This window comes from Molothrus aeneus, chromosome 1 (genome assembly GCF_037042795.1).
Source record: "Molothrus aeneus isolate 106 chromosome 1, BPBGC_Maene_1.0, whole genome shotgun sequence".
NCBI lineage: Eukaryota > Metazoa > Chordata > Aves > Passeriformes > Icteridae > Molothrus > Molothrus aeneus.
The window spans coordinates 4,709,633-4,727,711 of NC_089646.1; the positions used below are offsets into that span (position 1 = coordinate 4,709,633).

Below are 18,079 nucleotides of genomic sequence, written 5' to 3' on the forward strand. Positions count from 1 at the left end.
CCCACCAGGTATGCACAAGATTATAAGCATCATTTTTATTGTAGAGGGGTCCAGGATGCAGCTGTGCTGGCACAGGTTCAAACTCAAACTCAGATGGTGCTCTCCCTGTCCAGCAACCCCCAGGCATGGATCTCTGCAGGAAGCAGAGCATGGATGCTCAGACAGAAGGAGCAGGAATTTCTCTTGTCCCCATGAGGTGAAGCTGTCATTGCTTCTGCTCTTTGCTGGGGGGGAAGAGCTGTACTGCCAGTCCTGGGTTGTACAACATGAGAAAAAGTCCCTCATCCTTACTTGGAATGCATAGTTCTTGATGGCCTTAATGACATCACTGAAGAGGATCTTGGAGGTGAGGGTGTAGCCGTGATAAATGACGGGCTCTGAGTTGGGGCCGTCCCAGCAATCCAGCTCCACACAGCGACAGCCTTTGGTCAGGGCTCTGGAAACAAAGAAGGGACTGATTGGGTTCTACACCTTCTGCTCCATCTCCAAGTGAGGCTACATCAGGCACAGCCACTGCCTGGGAAGACTGGAAGGAAGTTCGGGAGCAAGGGAGAAGAAAGGAGCTTGGAAAAGCAGGAAAGCAGATAAAGGATGGGATCAGGTGGAGTCGGTGTCAGCAAGGAGAGGACAGAAGGATCTGAGAAATAAGGTACTGAAAGTCCAAGGTAGAATTATCCAAAGAATAAGACATAGTGAGTGTCAGTTAAGAAAGGACACTGATTACTGTGCCCCAAGCCTTTCCCCAAAGATGGTGAAGAGAAGAGAAAATCAAGAGAGGCTGCAGTGGAAGAATGACAGTCAGCCTTAGAAGCCAGGTCACAAAGTTTAGATGATGTGATTTCTTCATCTAGATTGGATATCACATGAAGGATGAATCCTCAGAGCTGGGAGAAAGGGAGGGAGCTATAGGACCTCCACCACAGCAGAGGAGACTGCTGAGGGACAGTGTCCTAAACCAAGTCTACAGACTGAATTTCCATGTGAAATTCCTACCTCTACATATCCATACTTTCATTTCAATTTATTTTCAAATGTAGATTCCTCCCCCATCTATCTAGGAGTTGATCTCGTCTCTTTTACAGTAATTCCCTAAACATTTCAGATCACACAATTCCTCTAACTCATTGCAATAGAATCACAGAATGGTTTGGGTTAGAAGGGACCTTAAAGATCATCCAGCTCCAATCCCCTGCCATGGGAAGGGACAGAGCCCTGTCCAACCTGGCCTTGAACACTTCCAGGGATGGAGCATCCACAGCATCTCTGGGAAACCTGTTCCAGAATAATGGGATTTTTTTTTTTGGTACAACCCAAACATACATCTATAATTTTAAGACTGTGTAAGATGAATTCAAAGAGCTACTGAGAAGCAACCTGTGCCAGATTTCACTCTCAACACTTTTGACCTTGTGACTTTGGTCAGGTTGCTCCTGAGAATGAGATAAGTCATAAACAAAGGCAGAACTGCAGCCATTGACTGGCTCATAAGGAAACACTGTCTCACCTGATAAAAACAAGCAGTGATGTCTTGTGGGTGTGCAAATTACTAAAGGTCACTGCACCCATCTGGCCATGAGACATCAGATGCTGTTAAAGGCAGACACAGGCAACACCTAAAGCTCTAAACAACACCTAAAGCTCAGTGCAGGGGTGCTGTGGGAATATCTGAGATGATAAAAAGGCACCAGGTGTAAGTTCTGCTGATCACTTCCCCTGCTCATATCCCACCTCTTTTTTTTTTTTTTTTTGATTGCTCCAACAAGGACTCTCCAAAATACACCCCAGCATGGTTGTGGGGACAGTTCCTGCCATGGACCTGTCCCAAAAGGCAGCACAGAATATAAGTACCATGACACTATGCATCATTTTGGCTTCTCCCAGACCTGCAGCCCTATCCCAGGAGGAATCTTTTCATCTTGTAAGCTCCTTGCACTCTCTTGTGCCATATTTTGGGGAATGCAACACCCCCTCATCATCATGCTTAGAGAACACCAGGCCAGAGGGCTGTAATCCAGCCTCCAGTGACTGCAGATATTTTATACTGCTTCCAAATGTAGTAATTATACATCTACACCCAGGTGGACACCAGATGAGACTCAGGTCAAAGAGCTGTGACAAGGAGCTGGTTTGGAAACAGCTCACCCTGGAAACATGGGCCAGCCCCTATTACCTGGTCTGGTGGGAGACTGCTTCTTGATCCCTTGCATCCATCAGCATCATGTCTTCCGAAAGAAAGAGGATAACCTCCCCAACAGACACAAACACACACTCTCTTTACCTGATATAGGCCTCTGTGCTGCTTGGCCCTGTGATCTGGTCTTCCATGAGATAGGTGTTGTGTGAGGATGACACCAAGTAGTGGCTGAGAGGTTGGGTCATGTCCTGGTAAACTTTCCTGTGGGAGGGGTTGAATATGTTCCCCTCATCTGACAGCAGGTACATCAGGAAACCATCCTTGGTCATGGCATTGCCCCTCTTGGCTGTCAGACAAACAGACAGAAAACCCCACAGTGAAAATGAGACGCCACCAGGTAACAGGAGACCCCAGAGGCAACATGTGCTCCCCAGGCATTCAGTGAAAGCAAAGACATGGATGCTCTCCAGGCAAGGATGGCACCTTCAGCTGCCTGAAAATGCTTTTAAAGCCCTTCCCAAGCACAGCTTATGTGGCTTTTTATGACACTTTACTTGTCCTTGATAACATCTTAAAAGTGTCAAAGACAGACCTTACCTCATCTGTCTCCAGAGATTTACAGCATGAAAATCTCTGTTTGAGCATTTCAAGGTTTCTTTGCACCAACCCAGAGAAGCTGTCAGATGTCTAAACACAGCCAGATAAATCCTGTCTAGATTATCCAATGAAATACATGATTTGCAAAGAGGAAATACAAAATTACTCCCCATTTTGAGGGACTGAACTAGATCTCAGCCTAATCCTAAAGCCTGACAGTTGCAAAGCCTTGTCCCTCTCCTGAAGGAAGAGCAGGATAGTGGAAAACCAGCCCATGATTCTGAGTTGGCTCTTCGAACCCATCCTCCAAGGTGCTCCAGACTGATGATTCACCCACAATCTGAGCAGACAGACAGTTCAGTGTCTGCCTCCTAGACAGCTGTCACCTCCTTGGCCTCTACTCAGAGATCCCATCTGCAGATGGCTTTACAGGTGCCCACCATCAAGGACATCTGCCTCCACTCCAGCTTCTGGAGAACACAAATATTGCTCCATTCTCAGCCTTGAAAAGGCACATGAGGTCTTTTGGCATCTGAGTCTTTCCCTCAGGATTTTCATCATCCTCTAGTCAAACCTGTATCAATCCCTCTCCTGCTGTTCAGTGCACCCAAAATAAAATTGAAGAGAGAGATTTCCCAGCCTCTCCTCTGCCCTCCCCTCCTAGAGATGCTAGGAGAGGAGAGCAGAGGAGAGGCTGGGAAATCTCTCTCTTCAATTTTATTTTAATAAATAAATATGTTAATGCTCCCCTAGGAGAGAGTGGTTTTTTAGAAGCAGCTGTGGGGAGAAAATAATGCAACGACTGCAGGAAAAAAAGCAACAGCAATGCAATTCATAATTCATCAAAAAAGCAAGATTTTGAAGCAAACCAGACAGGGTTTTCAACCTACCTCTTTCGTTGGGCTCATATCTCTGAATTAAGGCAGGGGCAGCAATAACAGCATCTTCTTCCTGCTGCACCTCATAGAGAAACCTCACCAGGTTCTGGCAGGACATGAACCCCTCTGGGTCCGAGTACATTTGGAAGATGCTGTCTATTTCTTTCCTCTCTGTCAGTATCTTGTAAAATTCCTCTATCTCATCATCCTCCAGAGCCTCTGTTTTGGACTTGTCACAGTGCTGTAAACGTAGAGGGGAGAAGGAGTGAAAACCTTCTTTCCTTCTGGCATAGGCCAGCCGTAATCTGCACCAGGGCTACACAACGCAGAACACAAAATAATTGCAAAGAGTTACTGGCCAGCCAGTGAGGAGCACGTGGTCCATGACAATGGTTCTCATTGACAAGGCCAAGAGTCATGAAAATTACAGTTATTAGCATTTATACATTGTCAGTGAGCTCAAAGGCACCAGCCTCGAGTTCCAGCACTTGGTGGGCTTCAGTCAGGACAGCTCAAAATAATCCAAGCACAAATCAAGGGTCAAAAGAATCTTAATCTAAGGGGGAACAAAGGGAAACAATTAACTCTGTTCATTAATGATAGAGAGTATAGCCAAAAGTCCAGGAAGTGAAAAGAACCTTTCCTTTGGCCTTAGTGGCTCAGACCTCAAGAGGCTGTCAAGACTCACAGCAGGGCTGTTTGCAAAGATGGCATCAAAAACAACTAAAAACCTTCACAATTGCTAAACATGTGCATGTTTAGGTATGAAAAAAATCCACCTCTCCATGGAAATTTTCCATTCTCATCCAAAACCTGCCACGTAACAAAATCCCCACGGATTTCAAATCAGATATAATCTCCTCACAAGGAACTGTAATTCAGATTTTCCATCTTCCTCTGGGGTTTGAACTTTTCCAGTAGATACCATCTGTGACAGAGCACCACAGCCAAGGACTTGATTGACCATGAAAGGTGGGGAGCTTGAGATATACATGTCAATGTCTCCATCAAGGACACAGCTTTCCCAATAACAAGTTGTTCTAGTTTATTTTAAATACTCCCAAGTTCAGTTTTTCATCAGAAACAACTTTTTTTTTTCTCCTGTGGCAAATCCTGATATTAATTTTGTTGTTTGTTCCTAGCAGAATTCTTCAGCTTGTCAAACCAGAGGAATTAAATTGCTTTCCATCTTTGATCCCCTGTGACAGAGCTATTTTCCTGGTTTTTATGATGAAAATGCCTGTCTTAGTTTAACCAGTAATCACACTAATCTCAGCCTAGCCCTGCCAGTGATCTCAGCAATGGCCACAGTGGCTTTGGCAGTGTCCCAAGATGGTAAGGAGGGACTTTCATCCCCTGCAAATCTTTCACTATCTGTTTAAGGAGCGCATATAAAACCAAAGAACATTCTCATGATGCCTAGCATTTCACAAACTGAAGTGACAGAAAAAAAGAGTTCAACTTGTCCTGACTTCAGAACCTGCTGGGTAGAAGCTACGGGCTCATCGCAGGGATGGGACAACCTGTGACATGTTCAGTACTACAAACACCTCCAAAATAGGTTTGAGAGTCCAAGAACTGCCTTTTTCTCACTGCTTTCCATGTCTATGATCCTGCTCTGTGGCTCTGGCAGATCCCTCAAGCTAAGCTGAGCATGATGCTTAGCAACTGCAAAAGGAATATAAAGAGGGAAAGCAGCTGGTGGAGACAGCAGGGATGTTGTGAATTACAAATGTTCTTTTATTTAAGACATGACAGGGAAAATGACAAGATATTCCTCCTAGAAAACTGGCATTTTAAGTGGCGTGCCTGGGGAAGTTTATTCATTAGTTGCCATTAAAGGCAACTAATGAAATGATGAAACCAGGACAATAGCACTGGCACCAGAGTCAAACTCCAGGACAGATCAGATGCTCAGTATGAAAGTGGGTTCCTTCTGCTTTGGCTACAAGAGGTCCAAATTAGAGAATCTCAACCCAAAATACTGTGTTTTACCTCCCATGTATGCATCACAAGCCATGAGTCCTGAATGACCCTTGGCCTGCCAGCAAAAACACCTTTCTGATGCCTCATAATGAATATTCAGGTTGAAATGAAGTGAGCAATGACAGCAGCTTGGCATCATTTCTGGTTCATTGCAATATGTTCGACTCCAGTGTCTCAAACCTGGATGTGTACACAGAGTCATGTGAGGAAAGGCAAAACTAATGTGAGAACATGCAGCCCTCACCTGAGCCCCTGATCACCCTTCCTTCCTGTGACTAAATGAAGAAAAACTCTCTGAGACAGAAAAGATCACCCCTTAATAGGCTGTAATGCCCCAGCCCATCTAGGATGAGGCAGGATGCAAACTGAAAATGTAATTGCTTTAAGAGCAAGACAGACCCTTCCTGGAGGCAAATCAGCCCTCAGGAGATCTGAATTAACCTCCAAAGTGCCCCTCTTTCCAGGGGCTATACAGGAAACTTTAAAATTACTTGCTTAATGATGGTACTTCAACTAACTCCCTGCATTTCCATGGGTTGAATCAAGGTTTAGCAATTACTTGGAGTCCTTAAGCAAAAAGGATTAATTTCATCAAGATTCCTCTCCTAGAGCTCCCTTGTAACTATTGGGACAGCAGAAGAGGTTCATTAAATAAGAGGAGACTGTGCCTCTAAAATAAAAAAAAAAGGAAAATTAAAAAAAAATAAAAGGTGATTTTTTCAGATTGTTGATGTGTGAAGATGTGAAAATGATTCTTCTCCCATATGTGAGATGTATCCTTTGGGATGAGGGGATTCACACCCTGCTCCCTACTGGCTTCACCTGCACAGACTGCAAAGGAAGTGTTGGCAGCTCCTTCCAGTGGAGACATGCAGCTCAACCAGTGGATTCCCAGCCTTATTTCCACTCTTCCAGGACCTTCCTGGGAATGGGAATGGGATCCACCAGCCAGAGCAGGCAATAACTGGAATATTTTGTGAGCTGAAATTCTTTAATTTGCTGATGACCTTCCCCCTGATTCCTGAGGAGTTACCAGAGAGATGTGTAAAAAGCAAAGACAAGGAAACTTTGACCTCCTTTGGGGGAAGGCTGCCTGCTCACATGGAGGAGCAGGAGAACTCCTGCCTGGTGCCCAAAACCACCCACATGTTTACCACTGATCAGAAAAAACCATTTCTGAAACTGCACACACATTAATTCAAATCCTGCTTCAGACAGGATGGAAGTTTGGAAATTATCCAGATGTTTTATCTCACCTCAGCAGAATGGATTCTCTAGAGAGAAACCCAAAGCTTAACAACTGAGAAATTTTCATCCTTTCTTATCTTCTGATGGGCTCAGCCAGCAAGCTGAATCTTGAGAATTTACAAGTGTACATCCCTGACCAGATTAAATATGCCTTGGGAGTATTAAATCAATCAGACTAGTCCAGGCTTGGGTGCAATGTTGTGTATCTATCATGAATCTGGAAAGGTTTTTTTCTTAATTTGCACTTCATTCTTTTTGTTTGTTTGTTTGTTTATACCTGTCACTTTGCACCCCTCTCCTCTGAGAAGGTGAGGATCTGGGTTCACAATTGTAACCAAACAAAATTCAGCCAGACTTAGGCACTGACATGCAGCTGTGGCACACAAAACTCCTGAGACCCCTGGGACTTCAACTTTGTTTCCCTTTTTCTTGCATTATCCATGTTTGCATCTCATTTTCTGCTTCGTGGCAACATTAGGCATTGATTATGAATAAAGATCTTAACACACCCTCATCAAAAGCATTGTGCTGGCCTAACTCAGTGGGAATCAATTATTCTGGGCAACAAATTACTGAGCATCAAAACCTGAGAGTCCTTCCTTGGTACAAGAAAAGAAACCAGGAGTTCACTTTAGGTGAGGTCTCCAACCCGTTAAGCTGAAAGCTGTGGGACACCCTGACCTCAGCCAAGAGCAAACCCTTTTTCTGCTTGCTCCCATTACCTGGAAAATCTTCTTGGCATGGTAGTCATCCACTTCAATGTTCACTTCTTTCAGGAAGTCTTTGAGCTCTTTCAGGCTCATCTTGTTGTCTTTGTTTTTGTCAGCTTTGCGCAGGCAGGTGTGAATCCAGCTGCAGGGGGATGTAAGGAAACCTTTCCAGGTCAGTGCCTAGCCTGAGCACCTAAATACCTTCTGCTGCACATGGTAGGGGGGAAGTCCTCTTCTAAAGGCTCTGAGCCACCTCTCCAGCTGCTGTAAAATCAGTGTGGGCCCCCTGAGCAGCTGCCACCACCTCACCTCCTGCTCCCACAGAGCACAATGGCGCCTTGGCAGGAGGAAAACGTGCTGTGATACAACTGATGGGGACCTGGGAGAAGCTTTTCACCATCTGGCCAAGGCTGGAGCAGCTCTCTTTACCCTGTAGGAGTTCTTGGCCACAGCCAGAAACAGTTTGATTTCTCTTTTATGACAGAAAGTACATTCTGCTCCAGACGGTTAAAAGGGGATAAAGGAAAGAATGAAAAGAGCTCCCAAGAGAAGCTTGGTAAACTCATTGCCATGGATCTGCTCAATATTCAGTGTGTCATGGTGAACACTGAACTCCACAAGAATAATCAATAATAATTTTTGAACTCACCTTCAGCATATTTTTAGGGATTTCTACCAATATCTCCTAAGAATTTGTTGTGAGTGGAATCAAAGCAAACTTCGTGGGTCTTGCCTTCTTCCCCTGATGAAATGCACGGGGTCTGTTACTGTGCTGTACTATGATATGTTCATAACAGCTTGGGTTTTAATCACTTTAGTGTATCTGTGGATCAGGAGTAACTGCTATAAGAATGATCTTCTTAATGTGATGTCAGATATTTTGAACTGAGACTTCCATTTTCTTTCAGTCTCTAAAATCATGTTAGACAGTTGAGACACACTGCAGTTTTAAACACCAAAAAACCCCCTGCTTTTTGCATCATGGAACTGTCTGTCTAATTTGTTTTACTGTCAAATAAGAAAGGTCATCCAGAAAAAGATCTACTTTTCAACAGGAAAAAAAATGATCAAAGTAAGAATTTGATCTCCAATAATAACCTTCCATGTCTCACATAGGAAACAATTCTTCCAAATTCCAGAAAAACTTCCAAAAATGCCCAATCTGAATGTTAATCAGAGTAAAGTTCAGGATCAGCAAAACCAGCTGAGGCATATAGTGCTGTAACATTTAAACTGGGCCTTTCAAAATGACCCCAGAAAAGGGCATTAACAGCCTTAGGGGCTGTAAACATAACCCTGAAACAGTGTTTGCCAGAGCTACCCCTGCACTGAAGTATTTCCTAGTGATGGAGATATGTGTAAACTGTTAGTGAGTATTGTTTGTCTCGTGGAAAGCTGAACTTTCTGACTTTAAAAATCTTGGCAGGTGCTAAGCAATGACCTCACCCCACATCCGTCTCAGCCTGGTAATATTAATATTCCTCTTCTTTAGACATGGAAACCAAAATAAAGAGAGGCTGCATTTCCCAAGGACACTCCAGAGCCCTGAACCAGGGTCTGATTCTTCCCAGAAAGCCCAGTTTGAGTCATGAAGCTCCCATGAGCAGAGGATGCTGTGCTGGGAGCACCTCACACCCACCCCGGGGTGCAGAACATCCCCTCCACCAGCTCTGCTCCAGACAGGGTCTGTCAGACTGCCACCAGACTGTCACACTGTCACCCTGCTGCCACCCACTCACACCTGACCCTGCACCTCAGGTCCTCTTCCCAGCCTTCCCTAAAAACAACAGGCAGGAGGAAAACCCAGCTGTGGTGAGCCAAGAGGAAATCCAGCCTGCCACAGCCAGAGGTGAGCAGTAGGGGTGGATAGAAACTACTCTTTTGTGCATAGAAACTACTGGTTTTGTGCTGACCACTGCAAAAAACCCACATTTCTTTAAGAGTCTGCATCATTTCCTCTGATAATGGGCACCCAGAGGTCATGCACGTACCCAAAGTCCTCTCTGGAAGGCAAAATGTGGGCAGTAAATGCATCTGCAAAAGAGTATGCCCAGGTCCTACCTGTTAATGGAGGATGTTTTTCTCTTAGATGCCTTCCCAGGAAGCTGAGAAATGCAGGAGGGAAATCAGAGAGCCCAGGAAAAGCCCAGGCACACACAATGGGTCCTCTTGCTGCAAGGGCAAGCAGCAAAGAGAGAAAAAGGAGAGTACAGACAACTGAGATCTCAGTGAATAGCAGCATTCTGAGCCCAAAATACCCAAACTCCCCATCCATCTGCATCCCCTCAGCTTTGGGAGAGCTTGGAGGAGCTGGATGAACAAAACACTCCAACTGGAAGTCCTCTCATCTGGTACAAACACCATTTTTCAGCCCTGGCTGTGGCTCTTCCTTTCACCTGGTGCCCCTCTGTGGGTCTGAGTGCACTGGGCAGGAGCTGCTCCCATTTCTGTGGGAAAGCTTCTCCCATTTTTGTGTGCATCCAGGGAGAGCCTCTGATTTTTAAAGGCTGTGCCAGCTCCAGGGCTACCAGCTTTCTCTCAGTTTCAGTCATCTCTCTCTGGTTTCTATCTGGCAGATATCCCATGAGTGTGCTCAGAACAGAAATGCTGCAGAACTTCTGGTAATTGCTTTCAAACCAGAAGAAAAGCTCACACATAAACCCCAGAACCAAACCAGACAGTGCCACCCTGCTCAAATGAAAAGTCCTCTGTATTTGCTGGTCTAAAGTCTTCCCTGCACACATACCTGCAATATTTGCTAAACTACCCATGCCAGCCTGCTGCAAGGTTGAATCTGAGGCTTATTAAAACAGAACTCTGTATATAAGAACATCAGACATGCCCATCAAGCATGTGGGAGTTTTATCTGTGTAGGAATACAGGACTGGAAAAATACATAAGACACTGATTCCAGTCCCTTCTAGCACAGGCAACTCCACTGAATTCCAAACTGAACGAGCCCCATCTGAAACTAGCAGAGTTTTTGCTTTCAATCCTTGTTTTCAAAAACTTGCACATTCCTTACTTGTTTTGCAAGGGGTTTGAGAGGCTGACAACGATACCCTGCAAGGCAATTCTCCAGTCATGGGGGACAGGCAGGGGACACAACACTTCTCAAGCCCTGACTCTTCCCCTTCTGTGCTCACAGATGCTGAGAACACTCCTGAGGTTTAAGGAAGATCTGAGCAAGCCCACGCTGCCAAGCAAACCCAGTGAAGGCAGACTAAATTTAAAATCCCAGGCTTTAATTAAACATCATCAAATTTCAAATGAGAAATCATGCTGTTCTGTAATTCCAGGTTACGTTAAATGGCCTGAGACAAGCCCAGATTGGAAGCCAGCACTGCACAGTAATTACTCTTCCAGAAATATGGTTTGCCTACCCACCCTATTTAGCTTCAATTCTGCTTTCCAAAGACAGAAAGGCACTTTTCCATGCTGGAAATTTACAGCTTTCTTCCTTTGCAAATGTCATTGTTATTTTTCCCCCCTTAAAAAAATCTTTTCTCTTCTTACAGGCAAATTTTTTAGCAATATATTTAACTTGATATGCTCCAGGGACAACTTTCTGTAGCCCAGATTTTCCCCTACACACTGTGGGGTGGCTGAGGAGTGACCTTACAGCCCAGAGCTTGCAAAACCATCCAAAAAAAGACACTCACAATGCAGGAGATAAACAGGACATCCCAGGCACATCAGAATTAATGGAGTCTGATTCCTTTAAGTGAACAGCACTGTGGCTGTGAAAATGCTTCTCAGACTTCAGAGAATCCACAGAAGAGTAATGCCTGATGAAAGCTCAGCATTTATGCACCATCTCCTTCTCCATCAGTGCATTATTACCCAGCAGAGAACTCACGTGGAGTGAAGACTTAACTGAGGGCAGCATTCCTGGTGCCTTCTGAGATTTGAGCTCCAGCTTTGTGATTTTTCCCAGCTGAGGATTTTGCATCTCCCCTCCTCTCTGATGTTTGCTGTCAAACAGGCCATGAAGCCCACCCAGCCTTCTGCCCCCAAGAGTGGTATCTCTTTTCCTCTCTGATAGCTGAGTATCTACCTTGGGAAGCTTAAAGGAACCTAATATTTTACCATTACTGTGGCTCTGTCAAATCAGGGTGAAATCAGCCAACAGCTTTTCAGATGTCAGGGTCAGAGTCTCAGACACACAGGGACTGAAGAAAATCCATCCAAAAAACTGCACCCACAGACATCCTCTCCTTATACATGAGACCTCTGTTTGCAAAGCAACTTATTGAGTGAAATGCAGCCTCAGGGAGAATTCCCTGTGAATTCAGCAGAGCCAGGATTTCACCCAATAACCACCCTCTCTCCATTTCATAATGAATTCACTCTCCTTTCCTGCTCTATGCCTTTTCCTTTCTGCTCTCTGCATTGTCACCAGAGCAACTGCAGATTTTTCAGGGCAAAACTTCCTCCCATGCTGAGGCTAATAAGGAGTAATTTCACTCAAGTCAGTGGAGCTACCCTGGAGTAAATTTGGCAGTGAGAAGAAGAGAATCAGTTCCCTCTCCTTGTATTACTGAGAAACACGGTAAACAGTGAGGGCTTTTCATGCCTTGCCAAGAAGTGCCTGTCCTGGAGTTTACTGCATTGCAAGTGAAACAGACCCCTGAAGAACACAAAAAAATAATGATTGTTTTATCTGGAGCTCCATGAAAGAGGGAATTCTTTGCTTAAGGAGCCACATTAAGCCTGACTCCACTCTTGCTGGTATCATTGTAAAACAGGGGGGAAAAGCACTGGAAACCAGGGAGCTTGCCTGGGTGCAAAATCAATGCAAGAGTAAACCCAGAATAGGGAAAAAAGGAGGTTAGTCTACTATCCCCACCCACATGGAAAGACAAGTGCATCTTTGTCCATGATTAATCACTTTATAAGGCAAAGGATACTGTTGGAGTTTCTGTTTCTGGTTCATGGAGTTGCTGTGGGCTATGATTTTCCCAAGGCCAGCAATCCAGTGGTTGGCATCATCCTCTGAGCTCGCAATGAGGTCCAGGTTTTTCCTCTGGTCTTTGAAGATGATGGAAAAGCAGCGATACTCTGGGACATCCTTGGCGTATTTTTCCATCCCTTCTGTTTTATGGCCTGACCTCACATCCCGGATATCTTCAATGGAGACTGTGGAAAGAAAGCAGAGCCTGCTGTCAGCAGGGGTTCAGACAGCCTTATCTCTACTTGGTGAGGGATATTAAAAAATTACTCTTTCTCCTTTTCCTGAAGCCTCTGGAGGTTCCTTTCCTCTCCCCCACCTCCCCAAGCTTTGGTACTAAAGAAAACTCAACTCAAAAGGGCTAGAAAGAGCAAGAAATATCAAAAAGAAAACCTCTTTCTTCATGTTCTTTATTTAATAAAGAAACAGAATATGCCATAGGTGCCATGCTGTGATGTCCTCTTTACGAGACACAAATCAGGGCCAAGAGTTTGGTTCCAAGTCCTTGGAGCATCCCTTGACTCATTGCCCCTGAGAATGGGGAGAGTGGAGCTGTGCCTCCCTGTGAACATCACCCCACAGGAAAATCCTAAAAGCACTGAATGGTTGGGGTTGGAAGGGACCTTAAAGACCATCCCGTTCCAAACCCCTGAAATGGACAGAAATGCCTTCCATGAGATCAGGTTGCTCCAAGCCCCATCCAGCTGGCCCTGAACAATTCCAGGGATGAGAAGTCCACATTCTCTCTGGGCAAAATAAGAAATGACTTCAATAAGAGGAGGGTAAAGAACAAAACTGTCCTTCTTTAGGTGGCAAAAATAATGAGAAGGTAAAAGTGAAGATCCCATCTGTTCCTCTCAGTCACAGTAGTGCAAATTAAGGAGGCAAAGACCAAAGCTTCAGAGCAGTCTGGTGTCACCCATACTCCATCCTAACCCCTGTCAAGGGTAGAATTTACCCTCCTTGCTGTAAGAAATCAAAACACTGTTTTCAAGATCATCCTTCCCCACTTCCATCTCTGCTCTTCAGCTGGCGGAAATGAGCCCTGAAGTTGCTCCAAGTTTGCAAAATGCACACACAAGGCAATCCAGAAGGAGCAGTGCATGAAGAGACTTTTATTAAACAAATACAAGTAACAGAGACAGCCCTAAAATGCTGTTGAGAGCAATCAGAGCCCTCAAACTGGGCTGAAATCAGGTGAGCTCCCAGCAGCACCCACAGCCTCTTTTTGTCTTTCATGGGTCACTTCATACATCCACACAACACTGGCACAGGTTTCCCCGAGTTGTGGATGCCCCATCCCTGGAAGTGTTCAAGGCCTTGTTAGATGGGGCTTGGAGCAACCTGGTCTGGAGCTTTGCTAAAAAGCAGTGCATGAGTATGAAATACCCCCAAAGTTTGGCTGAATAGGAGAAACTTGTCTTTAAGCATCCATTTCACCATTAAAATGCCCAGTTTATTCAAAGTCAACACTGTAGAAAGACCCAACTCAGTATCCACCTGCACATTTTTGGCATGGCTGCCTTGGGATTATTCAAAATTCATCAGATGCTCATTAGAGGTTTGAAAACTTTCCTTGTTTTCCCAGAGCAGTCATGATAATGCTCAGCTGCTGGGGGAAAAAAACCTGCAAAAAAACATCCAAAATTCCAGTCCTCAAAAATCAGTGACTTTCCAAAAGCAACACTTAACATTTGCTTCAAGTTCTCACCAGATGTTGGGGTGGTCAAACACCCTCCACAGCACTGTGCTGGTTTGGTTCCTATACAAGAACACACCAGGAGCTCCCTGGAGCTGGCAAAGCTCTTCCCTGACAATTATGAGCTGTTATCTCTGTGTGGTCTCTGATTATCACTTTGTAAAGGCCAACAGTTGATCAGCTGAGGGGAGGAAAAGGTTGGGCTGGGATGGGCTGCTGTGGAATTATGTTATCTGGCCAATTTACCTCTGAGTGAAAGTTTATGGGTTTGAGTACTAAAACCAGCTTAAAGAGAAAAAAAGGCTGCAATTCCCCCACAGCTGAGCCTTCCTGGTGATCTTGCCCTTTAACCAGGACATTAATCAAATTATAGAGGTTGTGCCTAAGGTGGAACTTCATCTTTAATGTAAAGCATCTTATTATGTTTGGCCAGATTCAGTTCCATCAAAAAGTCTAAAGTTTAGTAAGGTTTCTTTTGTAGCCAGTGGGAAATAAAGCAGCTTTTGGAACACAGCTGTTCTGTCCTATTCAAGCAAAAATTTCAGGGTAAGATAAGTTATACCCTTAACCCATGACTACAGTGGACCCTTGACCAGAAAGGAAGTGCAAGCTGGGCATCTCATATGCAAACTGTCCTTAAATGTGGGATTCTCCTCCTCTCCAGATCTCCTCTGCTTACGGCAGTGAAGTGGAAGGATCATCCTGTTATTCCTCCCCACCTGCCAGCTGCTCACCACTGCTTGGCTCACAAGAGTTACTGTCCTGCAGAATGGCTCCTCAGTCTGCTTGTGCAATCAGTCCCTAAACTTCGGGTTGGCAACAGCCTCCTGTTTCCAAGACCAGAAAATCTGATGTTAAATATTGGAAATTTAGAATGGATTCTTTGGAAACCATTACATGGCTGCATGAATCCACTGGAAAAGAGAGCTGTGTGGGAGGAAAAAAAAGATTGAAAACCTGTGTCTGGAAGGGCTGCCTTGATCTTTTCAGAGGATGATGGAGATAAAAGACCTCCTCAGTACAGAAAGGGTACAAGGAAGGCTGAAGAGCACGACTGGGGTCTATTGTAGTCACACAAGAGAGAAGGAGAGAAACTATCACCACAGGAACTGTTAAAAAGCAGGGTAAGGAAGGACACTTTTTATAGCTTTCCATAGCTTGGTTGTGTGTACTGTTTTCATCTATCAATAAAAAAGCTGAAGCCAAAGGACTCAGCCCAAGCCATCTGCTAAAGTTATCTCTTTTCTGGAAAATCTTAACCCAGCATGAGTACTTTATCAGCTGCTCCCAGGCAGTGACTGTACTCTATTAGGAGTCCCAAACTGTGTGTTCAGCTGAGCTATCTGCAAGGAGAAATCAAAAATAACTGGGGCACAGAGATGTTTCACAGCAGAGGAACACTCCCAGCAAACAGCCATCAATCACAGCTCCCTGCAGCCTCCCTGCTCCTTCCCCATCACGCCACAGTGGGGAGATAACCACAAGCAGAAGAGAATTTGGAAAGTTTGCATCTACTTCGGAGTGTTTGCGTCTGCTGAAGAGGTGGTTTGTAGAGAGCCCAAAGCACGATGCACAGCACAAGGAAGCCTGTGTTCCTCCCGACCTCCAGACACCAACTCACACAGGTTACATCCTGGTCAGCCCTCCTGGCTGCTCTGGGTGCTGCTCAGACAGCCAGAGGCTCCCCACTGACACGGACGTACAGCAGCCTTCCCTGGAGCCAGCAGAATTCCTCCTGTCTGATCTACTCTCAGGGAGATGTTGAGAAATTTCTTTCTAGCCCTCTTTTCAGTTTTCATCACTGGCTCCTGCTCTTGTGCTTCTCCCTTGCTGATTTTCAGCCCAGCACCCTTCTCCTCTTTCACCCCTGGCATCAGCAGGCAGGGATGACTCAGGCTCTCAGGATTCTTTTGACAGCCCATGGTATTTTCAAGCAACCAATATGTAAATTTTGGGTATCTCTCCTGATTTGGATTTCTCTCCTCATGGCTTTCAAGGAGCTGGGTGTTACATTTGCAAACTCATCTCTTCCTGCAGAAGGAACACCTCTTAAAGGAAATCAGCTGGATTATCTTTAAGGTCCCTTCCAACCCAAGAAACTCTGTGATTCTGGTGTAGAAGAGCCAGAAGGATGAGCCTGACAACATTCCTAATGATGAAAGCACTTGTCAGAGAGGAGCCCTGGCCTCTCCATCTCTTCTCTCATCACTGCTCCACAACTGAAATGTCCAGACCGTGCTGGGAGCATGAACAGTAAACTCTTTGCTAATCCTGAGGAATAGAGGGAAAGGAGGTACAAAGGCAGACAACAATCCCTTTGTTTTCCTCCTGCTTGATAGGCCTTTGAGATGAGACATTTTGTCAACAGTATTTGTCAAGAGAGAAAGTAAGAAACTGAACCTGCACCTCCTGCAAACTACTGAGCATGTGAGGGACAAGGACTGGCAGGTGCTTCTCCTTTCTTGTGCCTTTGCTGATGAAGTGGGAGAGGAGGGTCACTGTATGGGCACTGCCAAAACAGCCTCCCTTGAGTTAGTCCAAGAAGAGCTCCTCAGATCCCTTCCTTACCCCACCCCTGTCAGTAGCAGGCTATTTGTGCCATGTGGCACTCTGTCACGCTGAATTACTCCATCCCACTCTAACTGGCTCAGTAAGTCACTTCTGTTTACTGTCAAGAAATGCAGATGAGAAACGTGCTCAGCCCTACAGAGCCTGCACACCATCCTGCACACCGTCTGCAGAGAGGCCAGACCCTCACCAGCTGCACCTCAGCTCAGCATCTTGTGAGGAGCAGATGAAAGCTGACCCCAGGACCATCCTGCAGAGACACCCCATGGATTTCACACCACCTGAGTGTGTCCCATGTGCTGCTCCTTGCTCTGGTTTCACCCCAGGAGGAGCCTCTCAGAATCTCTGCTGCTCAGAGTGACTCTGAGACACGTACAAGCTTCTTTTTCCCCGCCAGCCAGTCGAAGAAGGAGTCAGGACTTTTCTGTTCTCATTCTCAAGATTGTTTATTTGCTGTTATCTATAACATTCTTTCTCCAACCCACCACAGGTCTGTCCAGCAGGTCGGGTTGAGGCACACTGCCCGTCCTTGGGGCAGTGTTATCCTTTCATTCTAAAAACTATGTGTACATTATTTACCATAACTTCCCAATACCTATCACCTATGTTAGACAGTCTGTCTCTACTCTAAACCAATCTAAAAGTGCCAACATCACCCAGAAGATGGAGGTTAGGAAGAAGGAGAAGGACTGGACACGCCCAAATTCCTCCATCTTGGGACCCCGAGCCCCCATTCTAAAAACCCCAAAAATCTATTTTTCACCCCGTGATAAATTCACTATCATTCTACTTAAACTTTCTTGACTTGTAATTCTTCATATAAAGGTTGGGAATTGTTTTTTCCAAGGGCTAAATCAAAGGCACAGGGGTCTTGGGCTCTGTGCCGAGGTCTCTGAGCCCCCTGGGCAGGGGCTGGAGCCCTCCAGGGCAGCCAGAGGAATTTCCTGGGTTCTGACAAGAGCTGTTCAGCTGATTTTGGTGTCCCCAGAGGTGGCTGATGCTAATGGCCACACACAGCTGGGATCAGGACCTGCAGCTGGGATCAGGACCTTTGTAACCAGCAGGAGCTGGAGCACTGTCAGCCCCCTGGGCTGGGAATACCAAAGGCCACCCATCACCTCCATCCCTGAGGGACACTTTAACTCCATGGCTCAGGGTGGGTTCAGCATGAGACCTGCTGTGCCATGCCCTGTGGCAATGTTCCTCACTCAGGGCTCACCAAACGTGGGGGTGTTCACAGGGGTCCCAGGATGAGGGAATGCCAATGAGAATCTTGGCTCCATGTTTCAGAAGGCTGATTTATTATTT

General features: G+C 45.5%; 1 protein-coding gene across 1 annotated transcript in view; it reads right to left on the reverse strand.

The window, feature by feature from the left end:
- The window catches only part of PLCD1 (phospholipase C delta 1), a 47,885-nt gene that overhangs the window by 17,628 nt on the left and 12,178 nt on the right, over positions 1–18,079 (reverse strand). The window contains exons 3-7 of the mRNA XM_066550708.1: positions 12,464–12,692; positions 7,566–7,695; positions 3,622–3,850; positions 2,279–2,480; positions 292–436 (exon numbers count right to left, since the gene is read on the reverse strand). Coding sequence (XP_066406805.1) covers positions 292–436; positions 2,279–2,480; positions 3,622–3,850; positions 7,566–7,695; positions 12,464–12,692 — 935 coding nt within the window. The remainder of the gene's footprint in view (positions 1–291; positions 437–2,278; positions 2,481–3,621; positions 3,851–7,565; positions 7,696–12,463; positions 12,693–18,079) is intronic.